The sequence below is a fragment of the Drosophila montana genome, unplaced genomic scaffold, assembly GCF_035044405.1.
Source record: "Drosophila montana isolate Dmon_TW-CO22-7 unplaced genomic scaffold, ASM3504440v1 contig_3240_1, whole genome shotgun sequence".
NCBI classification, from domain to species: domain Eukaryota; kingdom Metazoa; phylum Arthropoda; class Insecta; order Diptera; family Drosophilidae; genus Drosophila; species Drosophila montana.
The window spans coordinates 462,502-484,313 of NW_026998122.1; the positions used below are offsets into that span (position 1 = coordinate 462,502).

Below are 21,812 nucleotides of genomic sequence, written 5' to 3' on the forward strand. Positions count from 1 at the left end.
CCTGCCTAACCGCGCCCCCCCTATTGCCGACAAGCGCCTGGGGCACCAGGCCTCGAGGCACATTGCGAATCTATAAAAGTATTGGAGCGCATAAAAAACGAGCTCAGTAGTGAACGGCACTTTGCAACGGGCAGCGACTAACGGCAAACGCGACGCTTAACGGTTAACAAAAAATACAACAACAAAATAAAAATACTAAAAAAAATAACGGTAGCCAAAAGGACGCGAGTGCGAAAAGCGGCCAGGCTGCAGGCAATGAATGCGTATCCGTCAGATACAAGATACATACGGCTTTAGCTGTGGCTATAAACTGCAACTGCCGCCAGCAGTAAGCACTGAGCAGTAGCAGTCACTTGTCAGCATCATTGGTGAGTGTCCACACACACGCACACACACACACGCACACACACTCGCACACATACACAAATCTATCAGCTTACGTCGCCTTTGTATCTGCGAGATGCACAAAACAGCTGCTGCTCCAAAATTCCAGTTGTATCTGTACTTTTTCAACACTCGAAGAAAAGTTGTAAATTCGAACACAATTGTGCTTACAATTTAGAGATTAAATATTCTGCGATTGGGTACGAAAATAACTTGATTTCATAATTGAAAATTAAAGCAATTGAATAAAGTGCAATATACTTTTTACAAGAATTTGCCTATTTCAAAAAAGCTACGAAATTTTTAAGAATGAGTAAAAGGTTTTGCATATAAGCATTTGGTTCTTTGTTAAGGAAAAGGTCGAGAAATCAGAATATCGTTCCAAGTTAGGGAGAAATAAGATTAATTAAAGGTCTAGTAATAAGAATTCTGAGCATTAAAAATATTAAACAAATTTAAAAACTATACTTTAATTAAACAAAAAGTACTTTAAAATAGGCAAACAATGTTTTAAAGAAAGTAAAGAATTTTTAAGAATGTGTTTAAAAGTTTTGGATATAAGAATTTCGTTCAGAGTTTAAAACAAGGTCTAGAAATCAAAAATTCTTGCTAAATTTAAGAAAAATGGGTTTATTAACACTCTAGCAATAAGAATTTTGTGCTTAGCTTAGGAAATGTAGACCCTAGGCTAGATTTTGACAAAGTTTGCACTTAAACGGAGCACAAAGTGCTCGGCTTTTTCTGTCAGTGCTCTAACTGGAATTGCATCTGCAACTGGATCTACATAATATCCTCTGCAGCTACATCCTGTGTGACACATTGCGTATACGCAACGTAAACAACGACGCGTGTTTTTTACGATGTTCTATTTTCTGTATTTCGCTGCTGTTTTCATCGTTTTTTTATGCCAGCTGCTTTTTTTTTTGCACCCCAAAGTGTTTTGTTTGTTTTTGGGAGGCTTTATGAATGAAACTAACTGGCGCGGCCCGTGGCGCACATAAAAGTCGATACAATCACAGACACGCAGTTCATTTGGCTTCGGTTTGTATTTATTTTCGCATTTATTCATTAATGTGGGCTGCTCTAAATTCGTTTTAGTGCCAAGCAGTTAAATAGTTTTGTATCTTGTATCTTGTATCTTTTATCTGAGCGGCCAAGTGCTACTTGCCACCAGCTTGTGGCTGCGTTTGTCATTTCCAATTCGATTGCTTTGATTTTGATTTCGATTTGGTTTTGGATTTCTTTTTCTTTTGTTTTGATTCATTCAACTCTTTTGGCAGCCTAAATTTGAATTCGAAGCAACACACAACAAAATATTTAATTTCTGTGTAGGAAGGACCGGCGACAGCAGCAGCTACGGAGGCTGCCCCTCTGAATGGGGCTTTGAATACCAATTTCTTCAATTTCTTGAATGGCCTGTGTGGGCCGCCGCACGCAGCGGCGTAACCAAAACAAAAAATAAAAGCGTTGCAGAGTTCGCAGATAAAATCGCAGCTAGACAAGATCCTCGGCCAAGCGGCCAAGCCATAATCATTTACAGCTGAGTTCAAAGAAAAGCCAGATCAAATAGTATTCTAATCTGCAGATATAATAATCTGGCAAATAGATATCTGATAGATAGATATGGCATATTCATATTGTGGCAATAATATTCCACTCCGCCTTCAAACTTCAAAACTATGCAAACACTGATATTTGAAATCCACGCGAGCTAGTGGAAAATGCGTGGAAAGCTACAATTCTTAAGCAGAGCAAGCACTAATTATTAATATAATTATTATTATTATTATTGTTCTAATTATTATGATTAATATTATTATTATGATTATTAATAATGTTGTTATTATAATTATTTTTATTAATAGTACTAATGCTTTAATTTTCTATAATTTTAAGTATAATACTAAGCAATTAATTTAATAATTAATAAGCACTTCCCATTACTTTGAATAGTTAAGACTCTGAGATTTGAGCCTGTAACCAGCCTTCTCAGACTACTCTGACGGTTTTGTTTTGTTTCATAAATTCTTTAAATTAATATAAATTTACATTATAATTAATTTTGATCCATGTTTATTTAACACTGTAGCTGATTTCTATGTTGATGTTTGTCCAACAATTGATCAAAAATGTATTCAAAATTTAATTTAATTTTGTTTTTTTTTCTTTTTGTAGTGCTGTTTGCTTTTGTTTTACTGTTTAATTTGTTTACATTTTGGTTTATTGATTTATTTATTCATTGACTAAAGTATTTTATTGACTGGCTGCCGTTTTACGTGGTGTTTCACGAAATGCGAGTTGTTGCAGTTGCAGTTGTTATTGTTTGTTCTTATTGTTATTTTATTAAATGATCGTTTTATACATTTACAAGGTTTACTACCTTTGTGCGCGCGTGGGCGTGGCCAGCGCCTGGTCTTAACGCTTTTTTGTTTTTCGTTTGTGAACTGTCTGCTAAAAGTGCATGCAAATTTTGCGTGCGACGGCAGCTACAGAAACAGCTACAGCTATAAGTCCATATATCATGCTTATAAGCACCCATGACATCAGAGCAGACATCAGACCAGCCCAAAGGGGTGCTGAGGGGGGGGGGGGGGGGGCAAGTGAATGCCGCCGAGACGCCACACGACGATGATCGACGCGTTGCCTTGAATTTCCACGGCCTGCCAGAGCATAGGCTGGAACGGGGGCAACGCGCGGCAAAGGGGGGTCTGATTATCTCTAGGGGCCTCAGTTGCTTTTGCGAAAAAATACAAAAAAAAAAAAAAAGCCCCATAAAAATTTATGGCGTTTGCTACTTTTTTAAAAATTGTACGCACTGCATTTTATTTTTCCATCTGTACATTTATTTTTGTAAATAAATATATTTTTTTGTAATTATGTCAAGTTTGCTTTTTTTTTAAACGTTTTCTTCTCTTCTTTTTTTGTTACATTGAGGTGTGAAAAGAAAAACGATTTCAAGAGCCGAAAGACCTGAATTTTTAATGGGTTAGTTACCAGATATTCCATATTTGGCTTAAATTTTGAAGAACTAGCGAGGCGTTGTTTAAATACTTGTTTATATTTGAATGTGTGAGACTAGGAAATAGTTAAAGCCAGCTAATTTGCATAGTTAAAGACTTTAAATCAAATTTTACAGCTCTTATCGGCGGCACATTCCAGGGCTATTTCATTTCGAGAGACTCTCGAGCTGCAAGAGCTAATAAATTAGTGCACTTTATGCTTAAGAAATTTAATAAATTTACCAGACTCTTGCGTAAGAAAAACGAGCGACAGTCGCCCTCAAGTCTGCGCGGAAAACCCAAAACAAAAGCCGCGAAGCACAGCCAAAAAGGAAGCCGAAGAAGATATACAAATAATAGGAAAATAGAAAAAACGATGTGAAAAGTTGAATGTCTAACAAGTTGAAACACGTTGAAAATGCGAATGAAATAAAACAAAGTAAAGCGGCAGCGGCAGCAGCAAAAGAAGAAGCAGCAGCAGCAGCAGAAGGCAACGACAATGGCTTGGAAAATGTGGAAATAGTCTTGGGAATCTTACGAAATGCTACAACTTGTGGTTGTTGTTGTTGCAGCAGTTTGTTGAATTAGATAAAAGTTTAGGAAATGTTTATGCCAAAAGTGAAGCCAGCAGCGAAAGCGGCCGCGACAGCGGCAGCGCCTGCTTATCGCAGGTGAAGCAGCAGCAGAAGAGGAGCAGCAGCAGGCGCAGGAGCAGGCGGAGCATTTGGCAGCCGGCGGAAGTGCAGCGCAAAATGAATGTGGGTAAAAATGCCAAACGAAGAAAAGTGCACTTTTTGCCAGGCAAATGCAGCCAGCAGATACACTCAGCGAAAATATGGATCATTTATTTCGTCACATTTCTATACATTTTCAGATGAATAATTTCAGCAGAAATTCATCAAATATATTAATATAATTGATATTAATTATTTGAATAATATATATTTTCCTAGCTCTAATTTTATTATAACATATGTTTGTTTGGATTGACCTATTTTTATAAATTTTTCGTATATTGACTGAATTTTTTTGTTAAAATAAACTCAATTTATATCTTGATTCTGCGATTAAAATTTGGTTAGGGCTACCCTTTATACATGTTAATAAATAAATACAGATGCTAGCTTCAAACCTCTTTGATTTTAATCCACCCTTGCTCAGATTTGATGTAACTTTTCTCTGAGTGTATATAGATACATTTGTATACATGTAGATACATGCATTCCTAGGCTGCAATCCAAGACGCCGCCGTTGTCTGCACGTGAATATTTCACACAAAGCACAAAGCGAGCGGCAAATTACGACACCCAACGTCGGCGTCGACGGCGACGGCGACTGAGGCAGCGACTGCGACTGCGACTGCGGTGGAGGCAGCAAGAATGCCTAACCAGCGCAATTTGCAAATGCGAATGCGAAATGTGAAATGCGAGTGCGAGTGCGAGCTACGAGCTGTGAATCACAAGAAGAAACAACAACAAGAACGACGACTAAGTACGCGCCAAGGGAACTCCGCACACTCATCGCTTATCGCAATGCAATCCCCCTCCCAGTACGCCCCTCGCTCGGATACCCCTGGCCCGCAACATGCTGCAACATTCATTCATCGATAGCACGGTGAAAATTTCGTGCGCGCGACCAAAAACAAAAGCGCAAACTCAAGAGGCGCGAGATAAACAGAAGCCAAACAGAAGACAAACAAGCAAAGAGAATGCAAAAGATGCAGCCGGCAGATACAATTGTATCTAAGTATCTGCTGCGTATCTACGTGTGAAACGACACTAAACTGCATAGTTGAAATTGTTCGCGCAGAGGCCGCAGCAAGCACACACAACGGCAAATTAGCAAAAGCTGTCGAAAACTTTTTGAAAAGTGAAACGGAACCTCGAGTCAGGGCCGCGTCCATATCGTAGATACATTGTATCTTATAGATACGTCTGTACGTATGAGCGTAGAACTGGCACGGCTGAGTCAGGCCCACGCAATGCGCCGTCGCAGCGGCGGCCACTGAAATCCGCATCCGACTTATCGACCCAAAAAAACAAGTTTTTCCCACGGCATCAAAGCGACGCGTGGGCAAAACCCCCCGGCTTCGATTCCGATTGGAAACGAACGCAGCACAAACTCCAGCTCGACGCCATTTGACGTCAGAGATATGTCTATAGACTAACCTGACAAACTATAAACACCACACACACACACACACACACTCCACACACACCTTGCCACGCGTGGTACGCAGCGGGGCTTATGATATGGCACTGCAAATTTTCGTTTATGACTGTCAGCTGCTCGTAACTCATATGGAGTCCAAAGGCAATGCCTGACGTGAGTCTCGTGAGTGGTTTCTATTTATTTTATTGTTATCTAATTTCATTTGAATTGTAAAAAAACGCATGTGACTAATATTTGGGAGGCAGAAGGTGATCGCATATTTATGATAAATAATATTTAATAATCTATTAGCAATCAACACTAGCTCAACTGATTAGTTGATTAGCCAAATAACTATATTAAATTAAAGATCAGACATCTAACAAGCTCGTGCTACTTTCCTTGTGCATGCCGAATATTAAATACACTTACTTGTGATTGGCAACAGAAAACAATAGAACTTAATTAGGCAGACATTAATGTGTTGCCAGGATTTATTATAATGCCTAGAAAATTATGTCTAGATTTCTAGGCATAGCTTTGTCTAAACTGAACCGATTTTCAAGCTAAATGGTTCCTACAATATTTTGTTATACGATTTTCCCGATTAGCTTCCTTAAGACTCAAGTAAAGAATGTATGTTATATTATAAATATATATAAATAGATATATTTATTATATTTGCTTATTTAATTAATTCATTTATTTATTATATGTATTTACTATATTTTAAAACCAATGAGAAGGACTAAATTATCTGCTGAACTAATCCGTAAATAAAACTCCAACTAGAATTCTATCCACATTTTGTTATGTGGTTCAAAATGTTGGCACCGCCGAGCGCCATGCGGATTATTTTCTAGGGGTGTGCTTGACAATTAAAACTAAAACCAGAAAACAAATGCGATTTGTGAAATGCGAAAAGAAATGTGCATGAAAATTGGATGTTTGTGCAAATATGCGAAATGAAATGAAATATTTTGGCAATTAAAACGGGACGCACAAATTTGCAGCTTGTTTTATTTATATTATGTTTTTGTTGCTTGGCCGCAAAACGAATTTACAGGCAATTTAGTTTTGCGACACCAAAAATAAACTTAAAATAAATTTAAAACATAAATATAAATAATAAGTATAGAGTATTTATAATTAAATAAATGCCAGAGACAGGACGAGGAGCTGCAATATACTGCCACGCCTCTGTCGCCTCCGTCTAGCTGCAGTTGCCGTTGTGTGTGTGTGTGCGTGTGTGTGTGTGTGTGTGCTGCCCGGGTCATTTGCGGATATATATTGCATCTTATAGATACGAATTGCGTTCATCAAATTTGCATTAGCAAATGAGCGCAGCAAAGAGAAAGAAAAAGCGACGTCAGCAGCGTTTCACAGTTAACTCAATTAACTTATAAAATGTAAACTATGCGAGCGCCGACACCAGCAACAACAACAACAACAATAACAACAAAAGAAACAACAACAACAACATCTCGACTAAGCTAAACGGCAACGGTGATTAACTCTTGGCCACAGTGGGGCAGCGCAACCACTGTGCTGCTGCCTTTCCATATGTAGATGCGTGCGTTCAGATACAGATACGTGAATGTATCTACAAGTTACAAGTTACGCTTTGCAGACTCGCGCAGTCAGCTGAGCGCGAATAATTACCACGCTACACGTCTTCCACAACCAAGGGGGCAGCTTGCCACGGACAGGGGCAGGCTGGAGGGTGGGGGGAGCAGCAAGGCGGTTCAGTCAAAGCCGCAACTAAATATAGTTAGCCCAGTGAATGTTTAGCTGCAAATGAATGTGAAGAGCGAGGCACAGCCCCACGGGCGATAGATAGACAGTTGGGTGGCTCCAGCGGCCGCCGCTCGAGCGCCAGCGGTGCTAATGTGCTTATGACCAGGCCAGTTGGCTGGCGAAATGTGATAATCGGACGATGGCGACCAACTCCCAACTCCAATATCGGTTCAATGTGCGATCCGCGACGAGCAGCCAGATACATTTGCACATTTCGCAGCTATTGAACCCCATTAATGGGCCCGTTTGTTTTTAGTTCGCAATTTTCCCAGCATATGAAAGTAGCTCAAGAGCAGCCAAATGAACGCCCAATTGCCTAGTGGTGAGATCTACGCTTTGGAATCGTTCAGATACATTCTAATTGTTACTTTCCATAAATTTGTCGGAGATCAAATCGAACTCTTGACTTTATTTTCACTTGTCTGGATTAAAGTTGTAAATTACCAAATGATTTTGGGTTCTATGATATCTTAGGGTCTGCCGGCTCGGGTGGAGAATCTTATAATCAAAGTTTCTATTTTCAGTTGCTTAACTTTTCAGGTGTTGAAAACATATTCCGCTCAACGAAGATTTAATACTCTTGTAGAGTATTGCCATACGGTTTTGCAGTTATGTGAGAATAGTGAAGCTCATAAATGCCAAGTTTGGTAAAAATAGCTTGGAAATCAGAAAAGTTTGTCACAGAGATCTATATAATAAGTAGTACGATCTTGTAAGATTTGATTCATATACAAGCAGCATGGTTTAAATAGCAAATATCGGGTGTGGGCAAGACATTTTGAAAAACCAAAAAGTTTCCCATAGAATACGATATACGATATAGTTGTTTTCAGCAACGGAAAGACGGATCTATGCAAAGTTTCCTGACAATAGCTTTAAAACATAAAGACTAGTTTTCATAGAAACAGACAGACAGAATCAGAACCAGGACAAGGCTATATCAACTCGGCTGATAATGCTGATGAAGAATATATATATACACATAACATGACAAATTATTAAGATTCTTAAGCTAGGGTATAAAAATCATATATAATATCCAATACAAAATATTCGTATTCCCTAAAAATTTGTTCGTAATCTATTACCATTTAGAATCGTTGAACTTTATCTATTTCAAATTAATCTTATTGTATTTAGGATTGGCTAACGTTATCTATCTCTGATAATTTTGGCGTTTAATTTATAATTTAGGTTGAAGATCACAAAAGTTTGATATCTCAACACACATTTCTTACGATCTTATGTCTTCTTTATAATAAACCCTCATAATATTTATCTTTTAAATGGCATAACGAAATTTTACTGTACCTTAAAAATTCTCTGAAGTGAACTGTTGAGCTAGCACAGATTAGTTTCGTATTTGGCTTTCCACATTTTTTTTGTGTCTTTAAGCATTCTAAGCCACAAATAGTTTACGCATTCCAGAGGCGGCACTTGCTTTACACAGCCTTATTGTCAAGTTCTCCCTTTCCTGCAACCTTTCCTACTACTATTCCACCTTCCCGGCCAATCTGTTCCGCGTTGGGCTTGTTTTGCTGCTCTGCTTGTCGTGGGTTCTTGTTTGAGCTGAACGCGCACAAAAGCCTTTTCATGCCATTTTCATTTCCATTATCGTGCGAATTGTTCTAGCCGCTTGCATTTTCCCCCGCTTCACGCAATTTTCTTGTTGTTTTCCTATTAACATATTTTTGTTGTTTTTCTTTGCTGGGCCCCGCTCTGCCCTGCCCTGCCCTGCCGCCCACTCCTGGCGCATAATTGCCTTTTGATGTTGATTTTGTTGTGGTCGCCGCTGGTCATGTCCAGGTTTGCCCTGGCTCCTCCTCTGCTGCCTGTGGCCACTGCGCCCCCTTCGAGTAACATTAATTGTTATGATTTACAATGAGAAAAATCATAAATTAATTATTCATGGCGCTGCAGGAGGAACCAACAAGTACGTCCCTCCCCGTCCCCCATACTTCCCACTCCTCCGATCCGATGTCCATTTCCTAGCTTCCTCATTTGCGTGGCTTCCGCCAAGCGCTTCCAGCTGCCGTGGGTCAAGGGGGTTGCATTTACAGACCAATTAGCTAACGGAACTACGTGCAAATCGTTGCATCTTGTTGATGGCTGCTTAACCGTTCAATGCTGCGGTTCATTGCCGACTCATCTGAGATACTTTTGTATCTTTTGCTGTTGCTGCTGCCGCTGCATGCCACTGGGAAAGCAGGTTAATTGATGGCTTTTGCATTAAATTGCCACGCTCGACAATCAGCAGCAGTTGGCGCGCGCGCTCTCTGCCTATGTAGATGCAAACGTATCTGTCAATCTATCTGTATCTGTGCATCTGTATCTGTGCAGCCGTGCATTTATATCTTTTGCATGCAGTCGCGTTTTGAAGTTAATTATCAAGTTCATGTTCGTGCTGCAATTTCTTAAGCTTTATTAGATCAGTCCAGAGAAATTTCACATAATCCAGTTTGAGCACTTGCCCAGCAGCAGCCGCACATAAATCAAGATGCCCACCAGATGATTTCAGTGCCATCTGCGCGCCATACAAGATGGGCCCAGAATCTAGTCCATAACTTGCCACAAGTTCACGCAGAATCTTCGCTGGCGTCTAGACATTGCCCAGTCGCGTCTTCTATGCTGAATTCTTTTGTATATACATTTAAATATATATATATGCCCAGCTACGCACATTAATCGGCTGCGTGCTAAATTTATTGATATGTCAATGCGGCCCTTCGTCCAATCCACACTCTGTGCTTTTTCGCCTTGGGGCATGTTGTTGCCCGCCTTGTGGCCTTATGCCAAATGCTAGTTGACAATGCCGCATCTCCTGTTGCCCGCGCCCCCTTCTACACTCACAGAAAAAGCTGCCAGTTTGTATTCCATTCAAGTACTAATGGTGTCTAAAACATAAGTCTAAGTCTTGTTTTAACTCAATTTTTTAATTTCGAATTTATACTAGAATTTTGCACTCATTCTAAGAAATGTGTACGTTCATTCCTTTTAATAAATATTATGCACTTAATACATACTTAATTTAAGAATATTCTTATCACATCAAATATATTAAGCCCATTTATATTTCGAGTGTAAATTCTTTAGTTTTGATCGCTATCTGTTCCGACCGTTGCGTCATATTCACATATTTTGTACTGCCATCGATTTATATAGTTGAATCAAATGTTTAGTTTTTAATTCAGCCAAAAGTTCTACTTGCTTTTCCGATGCAGCGGCTGTTTGTGCCCGCAGCTACCCCTTCACTTCCCCCTCGATATCTAGCTGCCGTGGATTTGCGTGATTCATTTTCATATTTGTTGTTGCTATAAACATAATGTTTGTCTGTTTTTATATATTTTGTTTTTTTGTTGGGTGTCGTTTTCTCATTTCGTTTTATTTTTTCCTATATATTTCCGTGTGAACTTCCGTTTTTGTTGGCAGCGACAGCTACTCCTCCCTGTGTCGCCTGGCTGCCTGAAAAAGGCAAAACTTTTGGAACGTGTTTGAAATATTGATAGCGAGTGCAGAGAGTGCCACAACAACAGCAGCAGCAACAGCCAACACAAATACACTCGGCAATGCGGTGGTTGCAACAACAACGACAGCAACAACAGCAACGATAGCAACAACAACAATCACGAATCTAGCAACACCTAGCTGGTCTGTTTGCTGGTCTGTTCCTCTGACCAAGTGCCTCCGCTTCTGCCACTGCTTCTGCCTCCGGCTGCATTTCCCTTCCTCTCTGTCTGCTGCTTTTGGCGATTTTTCTTTGCTTTTTACCCTGTTGGCCACTTTGGCTAGCTGCCTGACAGTCAGTCGCCCCGCTCGCTGTCCGCCTGCCCGCCTGGTCGACGCTGTGTTGTCCCCCTTTGCGTTGCCATTAGACAATAACTGGCAATAATCGTTGAACCGTAAAATAAACATGGATACGCGCTGCACTTGTTTAGGTAACGCCAACTAACCAACCCGCCAACTAACCAACCTACCAACCAACAACAGCAATCAGCGTCGCGTGGTCAGGTGTCGATGTCGTTGTCAGTTGTTGTTGTTGTTGCTGCTGCTGCCTTTACATCCACCTCCACCTCCAACCCCTTCTGCATTTCCATGTGGCCCTCTGACTGCCAGTTATTACGTCTGACAACTGCCTTCTGGTCGGACGCTAACTGATTTGTGCATTGACGCGAAGTCGTAGAAATATTCAGCATAAATACGTGTTCTCTCTGGCTTAACTGAGTTCTTGCTGCGCTTGTTGTGCGCAGTTTTATGCTTTCTATAAAACAACTAACAAAGCTTTCGCTCAATAATTTGAGTTCTTATTATTCACTTATTTAAGATTTTCAAATCTTTTGATCTAACTTATTTTACGGCATGCGCCTCAAGTCCCATATTGTCTAGTGGTTAGGATATCCGGCTCTCACCCGGAAGGCCCGGGTTCGATTCCCGGTATGGGAAACTTTTTTTATGCAGTTATTTAACAAATTTCAATTTGAACATAGATAACGTGATCTATCCTCAGCTTGGGAAATCTTTTTGAGTTAGAGTTGTTGCTTGCAATATCCAGGAGACTCTTGTCCCAGGCTCAGGTTCGAATCACGGTGGGGTAACTTTTTAATTGGCCCCTTACATTTTATACATTTTTTTATGGCTCATTTCTGGACCATTTGATTGCCCAATTTGAAGTGTGCACGAGCATCTGGTTCCGTTTAGCTGTATCTTGGGTTCATCAAGAAAGAGAGCAGCTTTTGTTGAAATCGCTGGCACAGATACAAGATACAAGATACAAGTTACAAGCGGTTGCTTGTAGGTTAAGTTTTATGTCAAAAAATGTGACGGCTAGCGCGAAGGGAGCGGGGAGCGTGGGGGTATTTGCCGAGCTTGTGGCTGGGCAAGTGTTTCACACAGAGTAAACACAAGTTAATGAAATTAAAATGTAAGCAGCAGAAGGCAAACGCAATAAACACAAAAGAAATTACAATTAAATTGAAAGCAAAGGCAAATGTCGAGATTGAGTTTGCCTTCCGACTTCCCCTCTTCCCCCTGTGCACTTGCTCTCTCTACACGCCGCGAGACGTTCGCGTGGCATGCAACCCAAAATGGAAATGAACTCTCGGCAAGAGTCGCGTGGGCCGTTGCAGTTGTGCCCCCCTTTCAGGCCCACCATACGCTGATGGGGCCGGTCTATCGCGATGCTCCATTTGCGCCAGTCCCCGCCGGCCTCTCCACCACAGCACTCCATCTCCGTCTGCCCACCGTCTCTCCTGAGCTCTCCTCTCCTCTGCTCTCCGCTTCGGCTGAACACTTGTTTCCCTCTCGCATGACGTGCGGCTTTTAATCGCATTCGTTTCAATTGCCGGAATTTGATTATGAAATGAGCGACGACTTTGGGCGCTGAGACCACCCTCGCCCCCTCCCCCCTCCCACCACACACTGTCTCTGGCGACTTTCTTTGTTAAGTGAAGTGCACAGTCAGTCAGCTCATCCCCTTACCACACTGCACAATGCGCTCCCTCCGCAAACACTTTGCCGCATTTCTTTCATAACTTTACCCTAACGTTGCCCAACTTCGTTTTAATTGCGCGCGCTAAAAAATAACTTGCAAATTTAATGTTAATGTTATAGTTAATGTTAATGTTAATGTTGTATGTGTGCCTATTAAAAGTGAAAACTCCCAGCGGGCACAACTACCATCTACATTCTCGGAAGGCCTCTCACATATGTTTTTTTCTCCCTCTCTTTTCAATTATAGTTTCTTAAACAATTTTCCCGTCATTGTTGTTAATGTTTTTCGTGTTGTTGCTGTTGTTTGTTAATGCAACTTTCTATGTGCATATTTTGCAGTCGCCTTAGTTCTTTCACTCCACCGCCCACCCACTCAGCCAGCCAGCCACCCACTCAGCCAAGGCCGCGCTGGCGTCGAGTGCTGCCAACTTGCTTTTATTTATTTATTATGTTTTCTTTTTATTCGTATCTTGCTTTTTCACTTTTCACAAGTTTCTCACAACTAACATTTAAGCCCAGTCATAATTATTATGCACATTTCTCTTATTCACTCTCACAATTTCCCTTCCCTTTGCTTGACTCGCCCCGCGGCGCCGGTAATTAAAATTTAACTTAACACATTTCACTTGCCAACTTACTTATTTGCCAACTTGCGCAAAACTTATCCTGGAATAGCGAACAATACAGAAACACGCACATGTCTGAAGTTTGGGAATTTGAAAACATTTTAAGCGGATCTTAAAAATAGAACTTAACAGTCTGGCAAATGTGAATAAACAGCTGTTAAGCTAAACATAGAAATTTAAGTGAAAGCTGTTATAGATTTAAGTTCGCAATAAGAATATAAATTAAGATGATGAGATGGAAAAAATGCGCTGTAAGAGCCCTTGACTCAGTTCTTATAAAAGTTCCCAACTAAAGAGCTTTATTTAAAGCTAAAAAGTTGCTTCAAATGCATTTAGTTTTTTTTTTAAATTTGATTTAAATTGAATACCCTTGTTTATTTATTAATTGACAAATTAATTGGATTATTTAATTATGTGAAATTTCCAAATTTTTTGCATGAAATAAATAATTAATGAGCGGTAATCGGTTTAATAAACTAGCTATTAAATCTATTTATTGAGAACTCGCGTATTCCCTTTTTTTTTTAAATCATTTTATTTATTTATCAATGAATCAATAAATGCAATGGAGCAAAAAACTATAGCACGCATATTTGATAAACACAAATGCAAATACACAACACACACCACACACACACACACACACACACCACACACATACAAATAACCAACATTATGCAAATTAAATATTTGCCAGAGCAAACACAAATACAAATGCCAACTCGAAGCCGAATCAAGTGTTTGGTGTGGGGCATATGGAAGTGGGATTGGGCTTGGCTGTGCGGAGAGGAGAGGAGCGGGGAGTGGCAGTGTCCTGTCTTAAGGATGTCGCCCTGCGAGTCCGAATGCTTGCATAATCCACTCATACATACATATGCATATATTATATGTATACCTCCGATACTTGGCTCGATTCGCAGCCGGAGCTCACGTTTCTCAGCTGGTTCAAGGATATGTGCGTGTCCTGAATGGGCACAACAGCGCATAACTTGCGTGCGAAGGCCAAACGGCAAAAACAACCGACAGCAATAGCAAAGCACAACAAAAGCTGAAATGCTTACGAAACAAGAAATGATGCTTAAGGACATTAAGGACATGCCCACACCTGTCGATATTTGTACAGTTTTTGGCGTGCGCTCGATTTTTGTGTATACACCAAGTAGGGGAAAACAACAACAAGCCCCGCGCCCCTGCCAGCGCCATGGTCAGCCGGTTTGCGGCACTGCATCCCGATACAGGATCGAAGATGGGAGACGCAGCATTTCCGTTCGCAAAAACTCGTTTGCAACAAAAACTGTGTCCTGCCCGACCGTCAGTTGGCAGAGCCGGCCCGGCCCGGCCCGTTCGACATGTGCCTGGCCCCCTGCCCCCTGACCCTGCTACATGCCCCGCTGGCGCAGCTGCGTTGTGTTTGGCAAAAGGTAATCACCATTAAAACTCATTACCAAGGGCAACTGCCAAAGCAACACGCCATGGCCAAATGGGGCCCAGGACACACTAAAACTGGCACTGGCCAACTATAAACCAACTTGGCCAGGACCACGATTACAATGTACGAAATGACCGACACACAACGAGCTGCGACACAAATGAAATCCACAAACAACAACAACAGCTTTTACTTAGTTCGCTTCTTTCTGCGGAATATTAACTTTTATTTCCCATCTTAACTATTTCAATTGACATATTTCATCTGTTTAATGTTTAACTTCGAGTTTATGTCTTTCAATTATATGCTCCTCTAAGTTTTATTATTGTAGGTAGTTACAGATTTTTGATAGAGATAAATGGAATGGGAGAATATACTGAAAACTTTTTTAGTGTATAATCCATAAATTTGTCAATGAATGAAATAATCAAGGCTTTAGTAACAACTTACATAAAACAAAGTATACAATCGATACAATTTTATTTCATTTAAAAATGTTCATCCTTCAAGAAAATAAACTTGTTAATTGAGGTTAATCTTTCAAGTTGGATCCTATACTGATATTCATGTTGCAAAAAAGCGACTAACTCTCGCTTAACTTAGAGTTTTTAACAAGTTTCTTAGGACAAACAAATTAGGTGCCGTTTAAAACTAGTAAGTATAGAGGTATATACTTTTACGTAAGGGGAAGCTTACAAAACGGGCAGATTACAAATTTGTACTCTTCCCACTTCTCTATTCAAAAAGAGAATAGGTCAAATGGCTTTCATTGAAGCTAAGTCCCTAATTCCCAGCAGCCAGGCTGACAGCCTGATAATAATATAACATAAATAGCGCGGCTTTGGCCGCCAGAAGTTTTTATGACCAAATATTTGGTCATCACTTTTCCGACAAGAAAATCATGTTCACCTTAGTCAATCAAACGAAAAAACACAAATTATGATCACATTTTCCAGTTTTAGAAGTTTAAAGCCGATCGTTTGGTAAACAAACAAGTTTCAAAAGTTTATCATTATAAGTTAAAAATTAATTGAACGTTTTTTATTGAGTGATGAGCAAAATAATTTCTTTAATCCAATAGTATAGGCTCGCCCTTCAAGTTACGCCCGCTTGGCAGCGCCGCACAGATAAGCAAGATCCAGCCCAGTTTTATAAACATTTTGAATAGTTGATTTCGATTGGGCGAAACTAATTAATATCCGTTGAAAACCAATTACTAAGCAAATACATTTTATTATGTATGCGGAAGCTGTCGGACAACAAAGTAACAAATAAATGGAGACTATATTCCTATACTAAATATTGAACTATAATTAAGAGCCTAATCTGCTTTTAGTATAACCCATATAAGATATCACTTAAATAATTTAAAACATTTAACCCTTCACTCAATTTACAGAAAGCTAGCAAATATCTCAGTTTGATCTCCAATTGATACCTGTCTAATATAACTATATAGAATCAGGATATTTTACTTATTCATAGATTATATATTGAAATGGCTTATTTTGACTAATTTTGGTTTAACTCTTCTCAGGCAGAGCAACAAAGACCCGCAGGACCAATCCCATTCGATTAGACACAATTGTTATACCTTGAGTCCATTAAAAGCGGAAAAAAATGGAATATTGACTTTTTAAAAGACAGAACGTGCCTACTTATACCCCATAAATAACTTTATTCTAGATCAGCAGCAACAGCCGAGAGATGATTATGTTATAGAGTCAGAATATTTTAGTGCTTCATTTGTTTCTTAGTTACAGATTATATATCCGAAAAACAAATACGTAAGACAACATTTTTGGCGTTGGTTCAATTTTTTCCAGTTCACGTAATTAAAAGACAATATGCAAATGTATTTTATCAACTAAATTGATAAAATAAATCACTTCTCTAAACTTTTAAGTCAGCTACGCCCAGGAGAGTCTTACGCCTCCCGGGCAGAGCAATACAGAGAAGCAGATGAAGTTTTCTCAAATCATCGATAATTTGCCCCGATTCCAAAAAATCGATAAGCATTGATATACAAATTCTACTACTTAAACAAATTTTGGAGCCTAAAATACCTTGAGACACAAAATTATACACAGATCCTTTATAATACACTTTTTGGATACCTCCCCAGAATAATTCGAAGCTTTTGTAGTTTTCGAAATCTTCGCTTTCACACAGTTATAAAGACAGATGAATATAGCTAGATCGAGCTTGTCGTCCTGGTCAAGAATATACAAATTTACTTAGGGAATCAGGGTAAAAATACCACATGCCGTAGTTGTTATTGAAATAGTGAAATTTATGTTCTCGCCAGGATATTTATTAGTCTTGCCAAACGCTTCGCAGGATGATTTAGCAAAATAATATGCCATCTACAGGGCGTTGGGTGCCTAGTTGGATGTGCAGCACAAATAAATTTGTTTGTCGAAAAATGCGCTGTCTGGGCAAGAAATAAGAAATAAATTGCGACTATTTTATTGCCGTCTGGTGACATTACAAGCGGCATTTCGGTGACTTTAGGGGCGGGCATGGGTTGGACGGGTATGGGTTCTGTTGGCTTATTGACTTGGCTGGCGCCAAATCAAGTCAAGAGAAATTGCGCTGCAGTTGTCGCAGCGGCAAAAGGAACGTGCAAATTGTTGGACAGACAACCTTGAGCTAATTTGGCTAGCGAATTACTCGCGCTCTCTCTCTCTCTCTCGCTCTCCCTCTCTGTCTCCATCTGTGACTCACTCTCTTTGTGTTTCTCCGTCTCTTTGCAGGGGCCAACTGTGGGCCAGACAAAATTCCTTGCGCTGCGCCGACGCCGCCGCTGGCAACATCATGACAGCCACTAAGTGGGGCACCGTCACAAGGCAGACAAGGCCCCAAAAATAGACGCCGCAACGCCAAAGGCAACGGCAACGGCAACAAATCGGAAATGCTCTCTGCCACAGTGCTGCAGATGCCGCCGTCGCAGGCCCGCAACAGCGGCCTGGTGCTGGGCGTCTGTCTCGACCAGCTGATGCAGCAACAGCCGCGCCCCGCACCGATCAACTCCAAGATGCTGCCAGCCGGGGCAGAGGCAGAGGCAGAGGCAGCGGCTGCCTCAGAGAAGCAGCCGCAATTGTCAGCCAGACAACAAACACGCTGCTGGCCGCCGCCCTGCTTCATGCTGCTCGTATCACTGCTTGAGGTAGGTGGCACCGTTGACCAGTTCCTAATGCGATTAACCTCTGCCCGAGCCGAGGGGTTGATTAAGTGCGGCCAGTCGAAAAAGGGCACCGGGTTGCCATGACATCGGCCACGTTGCACAACACAAGGCGAAGTCAACATTTTGGGGGCGCATTTAATTGCTTTCAGGAGTGAAATTATGTGCAACATTTTACTCAGTCAACTCAAAGTGCATCCAAGGAGAAAATTCAAATAATCTGATTTCATTTAAATAATCAACTTTTAAGGTTTTGTTGTTGTTGTTTAATTTATCCTTTGCATTCGAATCTGTTTACTTTGTAGTTCATTAAGCTGCAGCTGCAGCTCCACAGAAATTGTTTGTCTCGAGCTCTCAACTCTCATAACTCGTTCAAAACAGACGCAATTTTCATTTTAAATTGCATTTTATTTCTGTTTGATTCTCTTTGTTGATTTGTCATCAGCATTTTAACCATTGCACAACTTTTTTCTTTTTCCCAAAGTTTTCAATTCGAGTCCAATTATATCGACCCCCTACTCAAGTTCAATTATTATTGAATAAATAATAATTAAATTATTATTTTTAGGATGAAGTTTGTTTCTTAATTCAGAATTTAATATATCTGATATATCCATTTGACATCGCATTCTTAGCTGTTAAATTTCTTAAGTTTTTTCTGTCAAGAACTTGGACTTGCAAATATTTGACTACTCTTAAAAGATTTCATGCTCCAACAAATTTGATAAACTGAAACTGGAGTCGTGCTTGTTGGCATGGTTTGTGCTCTATCTGAAGTTTGCATTTATTTATTTCCACAAGCATCCATTTCCGAATTTTTAAGAATTTATTCGAGCTTCTCATTTTAATTTATTCAGTTTTTAGCCCAACTCTTTAATTTTCAAACGAGAAACGTTTAACTTTGTCAAATTGTGGAAACTTAAATGTCAGCTTCACATTGTGTGGCTTGTTTGTTTATAGCCTTCCACATTAAATATGCAACACATTCGTGCCACAGTCTGTGATCCCGTGCCACAGCTGCCCCCCTCCTTGAAGAACAGCTTCTTTTGCCGGGCCCCCCCTTTAATGGGGCATTTCGTGTACGTTTTGTTTGGCCATCATCTCAAGTTATTGCGCTTCAGATGCTCGCAAGGGTGGTTCTCCAGTGGGTGTCCCAGCCAGGCAATAACAGCTCGTGATCATATTTCAGCCCACTCCCCCCTTGCGATACGTTCCAATTCCCTGCCCCTTTCCAGTTGCATGCCAGCCAAAGCCGCCACACACGTGAGCTGGCCTCGTATCGAGGAATTCTGTGGCAAATAAATTGCCGGCTGGCCACAATGCGAGTGGCAGGCGGCAAGCGGCATGCGGCAAGCGACGCATTTGCAAATGGCATTTGGCTTCCGGTTAAAGGATATATCAACTGAAACAGGAGACCGCCGGCCGAGCTGTCCAACATTGGGTAGTGCGTGCGAAAATCCAACACTCTGTGCGTCTGTATTAGTGTCTGGGCCTGCAGACTGGACCACAAAGGGGGAGGGGGTGCGGGCGAGGAATGTGGCAAGTGGCAAGTGGCACAGGGCGCATGAAATTTGCCATGCCGGCATTGGCGACGTCTCGCCGCTGTCTGCTGCCAGTCTCGTTCAGTTTCTCGGCTCGCTTCGGTTGCAGCCCGCGTCTCGGCCTGAGGGTTGCTATGCTTGGCTTTTCCTCTTTCCTTTAATGCCCTTCCAGAGGGTATTTTTATTTTGTCATTAAATGTGCAAAGTTTAGAAGAAGACGCCTTCGATTCCATCAAGTATACATATGTATATATTCCTGTTCGGTATCAGCAGTGTGAGCCTATATAGTCCAAGTCTGTCTATCTAATCTCTCAGTTTTCAAACTATCGTCAGGTAACTTGGCAAAGGTTAGAATCGGATCGGGCCACTATCTTATATAGTTGCTATAGAAATAATCGATCAGACAGACAAACGATTATTCCATAGGAATAACCGATCAGACAGACCGAAGAACTAAGTTCTTGGTTAAAGAACTCTTTTGTTCTTCAAGATATATTAACAAAACTCAGAGAACTCGAATTTCTCTCTTCTCACATGTTTGCAAGGCCGTATCAGACCGTATTTAATAGAAACATTTGAAAGCTTTTCCTTCTCTAAGCCACATGTTTACAAGGGTATTCAATCTTCGGCGTGTCTAGGAAATTCCTTCTCTCTTGATTTGTTTCTGCTTTGGTTTTTTCTGGCTCTTCCTGGCGCCGTTGAGGGGCTTGAAAAACAAAGGGCTTACATTCTGATGTGGCTTTAGTGCCGCCCACCTCCGGCCGAAAGCACTTAATAGAGCGGGTTCGACTAGACTTGCCAGCTAGACCTTTTTAGATCGAATCTTGAATCGAAAATGAAATCGGAAACGGTAGCTTCAATCAACAAACTGGCCTAAATCCACTTGCATCATTCCGCAGATTCTTGTCTTTGTGTTTGGGGGCTCTGCACCGCCGGAGGATTCGCTGCTCATCTATCGACCGGATCGGCGTTTGCAGCTGTGGCGCTTCGTCTCCTACGCCTTGCTGCACGCCAGCTGGCTGCATCTGGGCTTCAATGTGCTCACCCAGCTGCTCTATGGCCTGCCGTTGGAGCTGCTGCACGGCTCGGGACGCACGGCCGTTGTCTATCTAGCGGGTGTGCTGGCCGGCTCGCTGGGCACCAGCGTGGTCGACTCCACGGTGTATCTGGTGGGCGCCAGCGGCGGTGTCTATGCCCTGCTGGCGGCCCAGCTGGCCAATGTGCTGCTCAATTTTGGGCACATGCGACAGGGACTCGCCCAGCTGCTGGCGGTTGTCATATTTGGTGAGTACTCTGCCTTATCCAGCTAATTCCCTGGCACTGGCTACTATGACGCTTCTCTGTAGTCTCCTGCGATCTGGCCTATACGTTGTACTGCCGGCAACTGGCCTTGGTGGAGCTGCCGCCCACCATCTCCGTCTCCTACATAGCGCACATGACGGGCGCCCTGGCTGGACTCAGCGTGGGCTTGTGCCTGCTCCGGCAGCTGGATGGCAGCCTGCGTCCAAGGCTGCTGCGCTGGCTGGCGCTTGGCGTTTGGACAACCTTCAGCGGATTTGCCTTGGCCTTCAATCTGATCAACACGGTGACCGCCCAGCTGCTGGCCGAGCAGGAGGGCGAGGTAATCAAACAGCATCTGCTGCACGATCTGGGCATGGAACGTTGAGAGCTGCACAGCCACAGCCAGATCCAGATCCAAAGACTGAGAACCCAGTCAGGCTCTGAACTATATACTCATATCTGAATAATAGACTAGTCATTAGCTTGTAATGCATTCCAGGACAATGTGCTCAAATCAAAATGAACTTGGTTCGGGCGTCAACTGAACCCTTCCAAGTGCGCTCAAAGAACAACACGAAGACGAAGACGAAGAAGAAGAAACAGCAGCTACTCATATGCTAACAATTATCTTATGTAAATGCCAAAAAAAGGAGTCAAAGCGAACTCAATTGCTAAACGAGCGAGGCTCACTCCAGAGACTTTGATAAACACTTCAAATAATGCCGCTTAAGACAACAGACAACATCCTATTTAGTGCTACGTCTCCTATTTAAATATACCTATAGAAGATGCAACCTAGCAATCAAATATGAACTGTCGAATCAGTTTTAGCTAGGCTACAACTAACTGAAAATTCTGTATTCAAATGTTAATTTGGGCATTGAATAAACACATCAAATATCTACAACAAATTCTACTTATAAACATATCAAA

At 41.4% G+C, this 21,812-nt stretch overlaps 1 protein-coding gene and 1 non-coding gene across 2 annotated transcripts; both read left to right on the forward strand.

The window, feature by feature from the left end:
* The first annotated feature begins 146 nt into the window (after window positions 1-146).
* Window positions 147-21,812, forward strand: ru (roughoid). Its single transcript, XM_064690202.1, has 4 exons — window positions 147-368; window positions 17,630-18,042; window positions 20,498-20,882; window positions 20,945-21,812. Exons 2-4 carry the CDS (start codon window positions 17,788-17,790, stop codon window positions 21,262-21,264), a joined length of 960 nt encoding a protein of 319 aa, XP_064546272.1. The 5' UTR covers window positions 147-368; window positions 17,630-17,787; the 3' UTR covers window positions 21,265-21,812.
* On the forward strand, window positions 11,700-11,771 carry TRNAE-CUC (transfer RNA glutamic acid (anticodon CUC)). Its single transcript has one exon. It is a non-coding gene; the product is annotated as a tRNA-Glu (tRNA).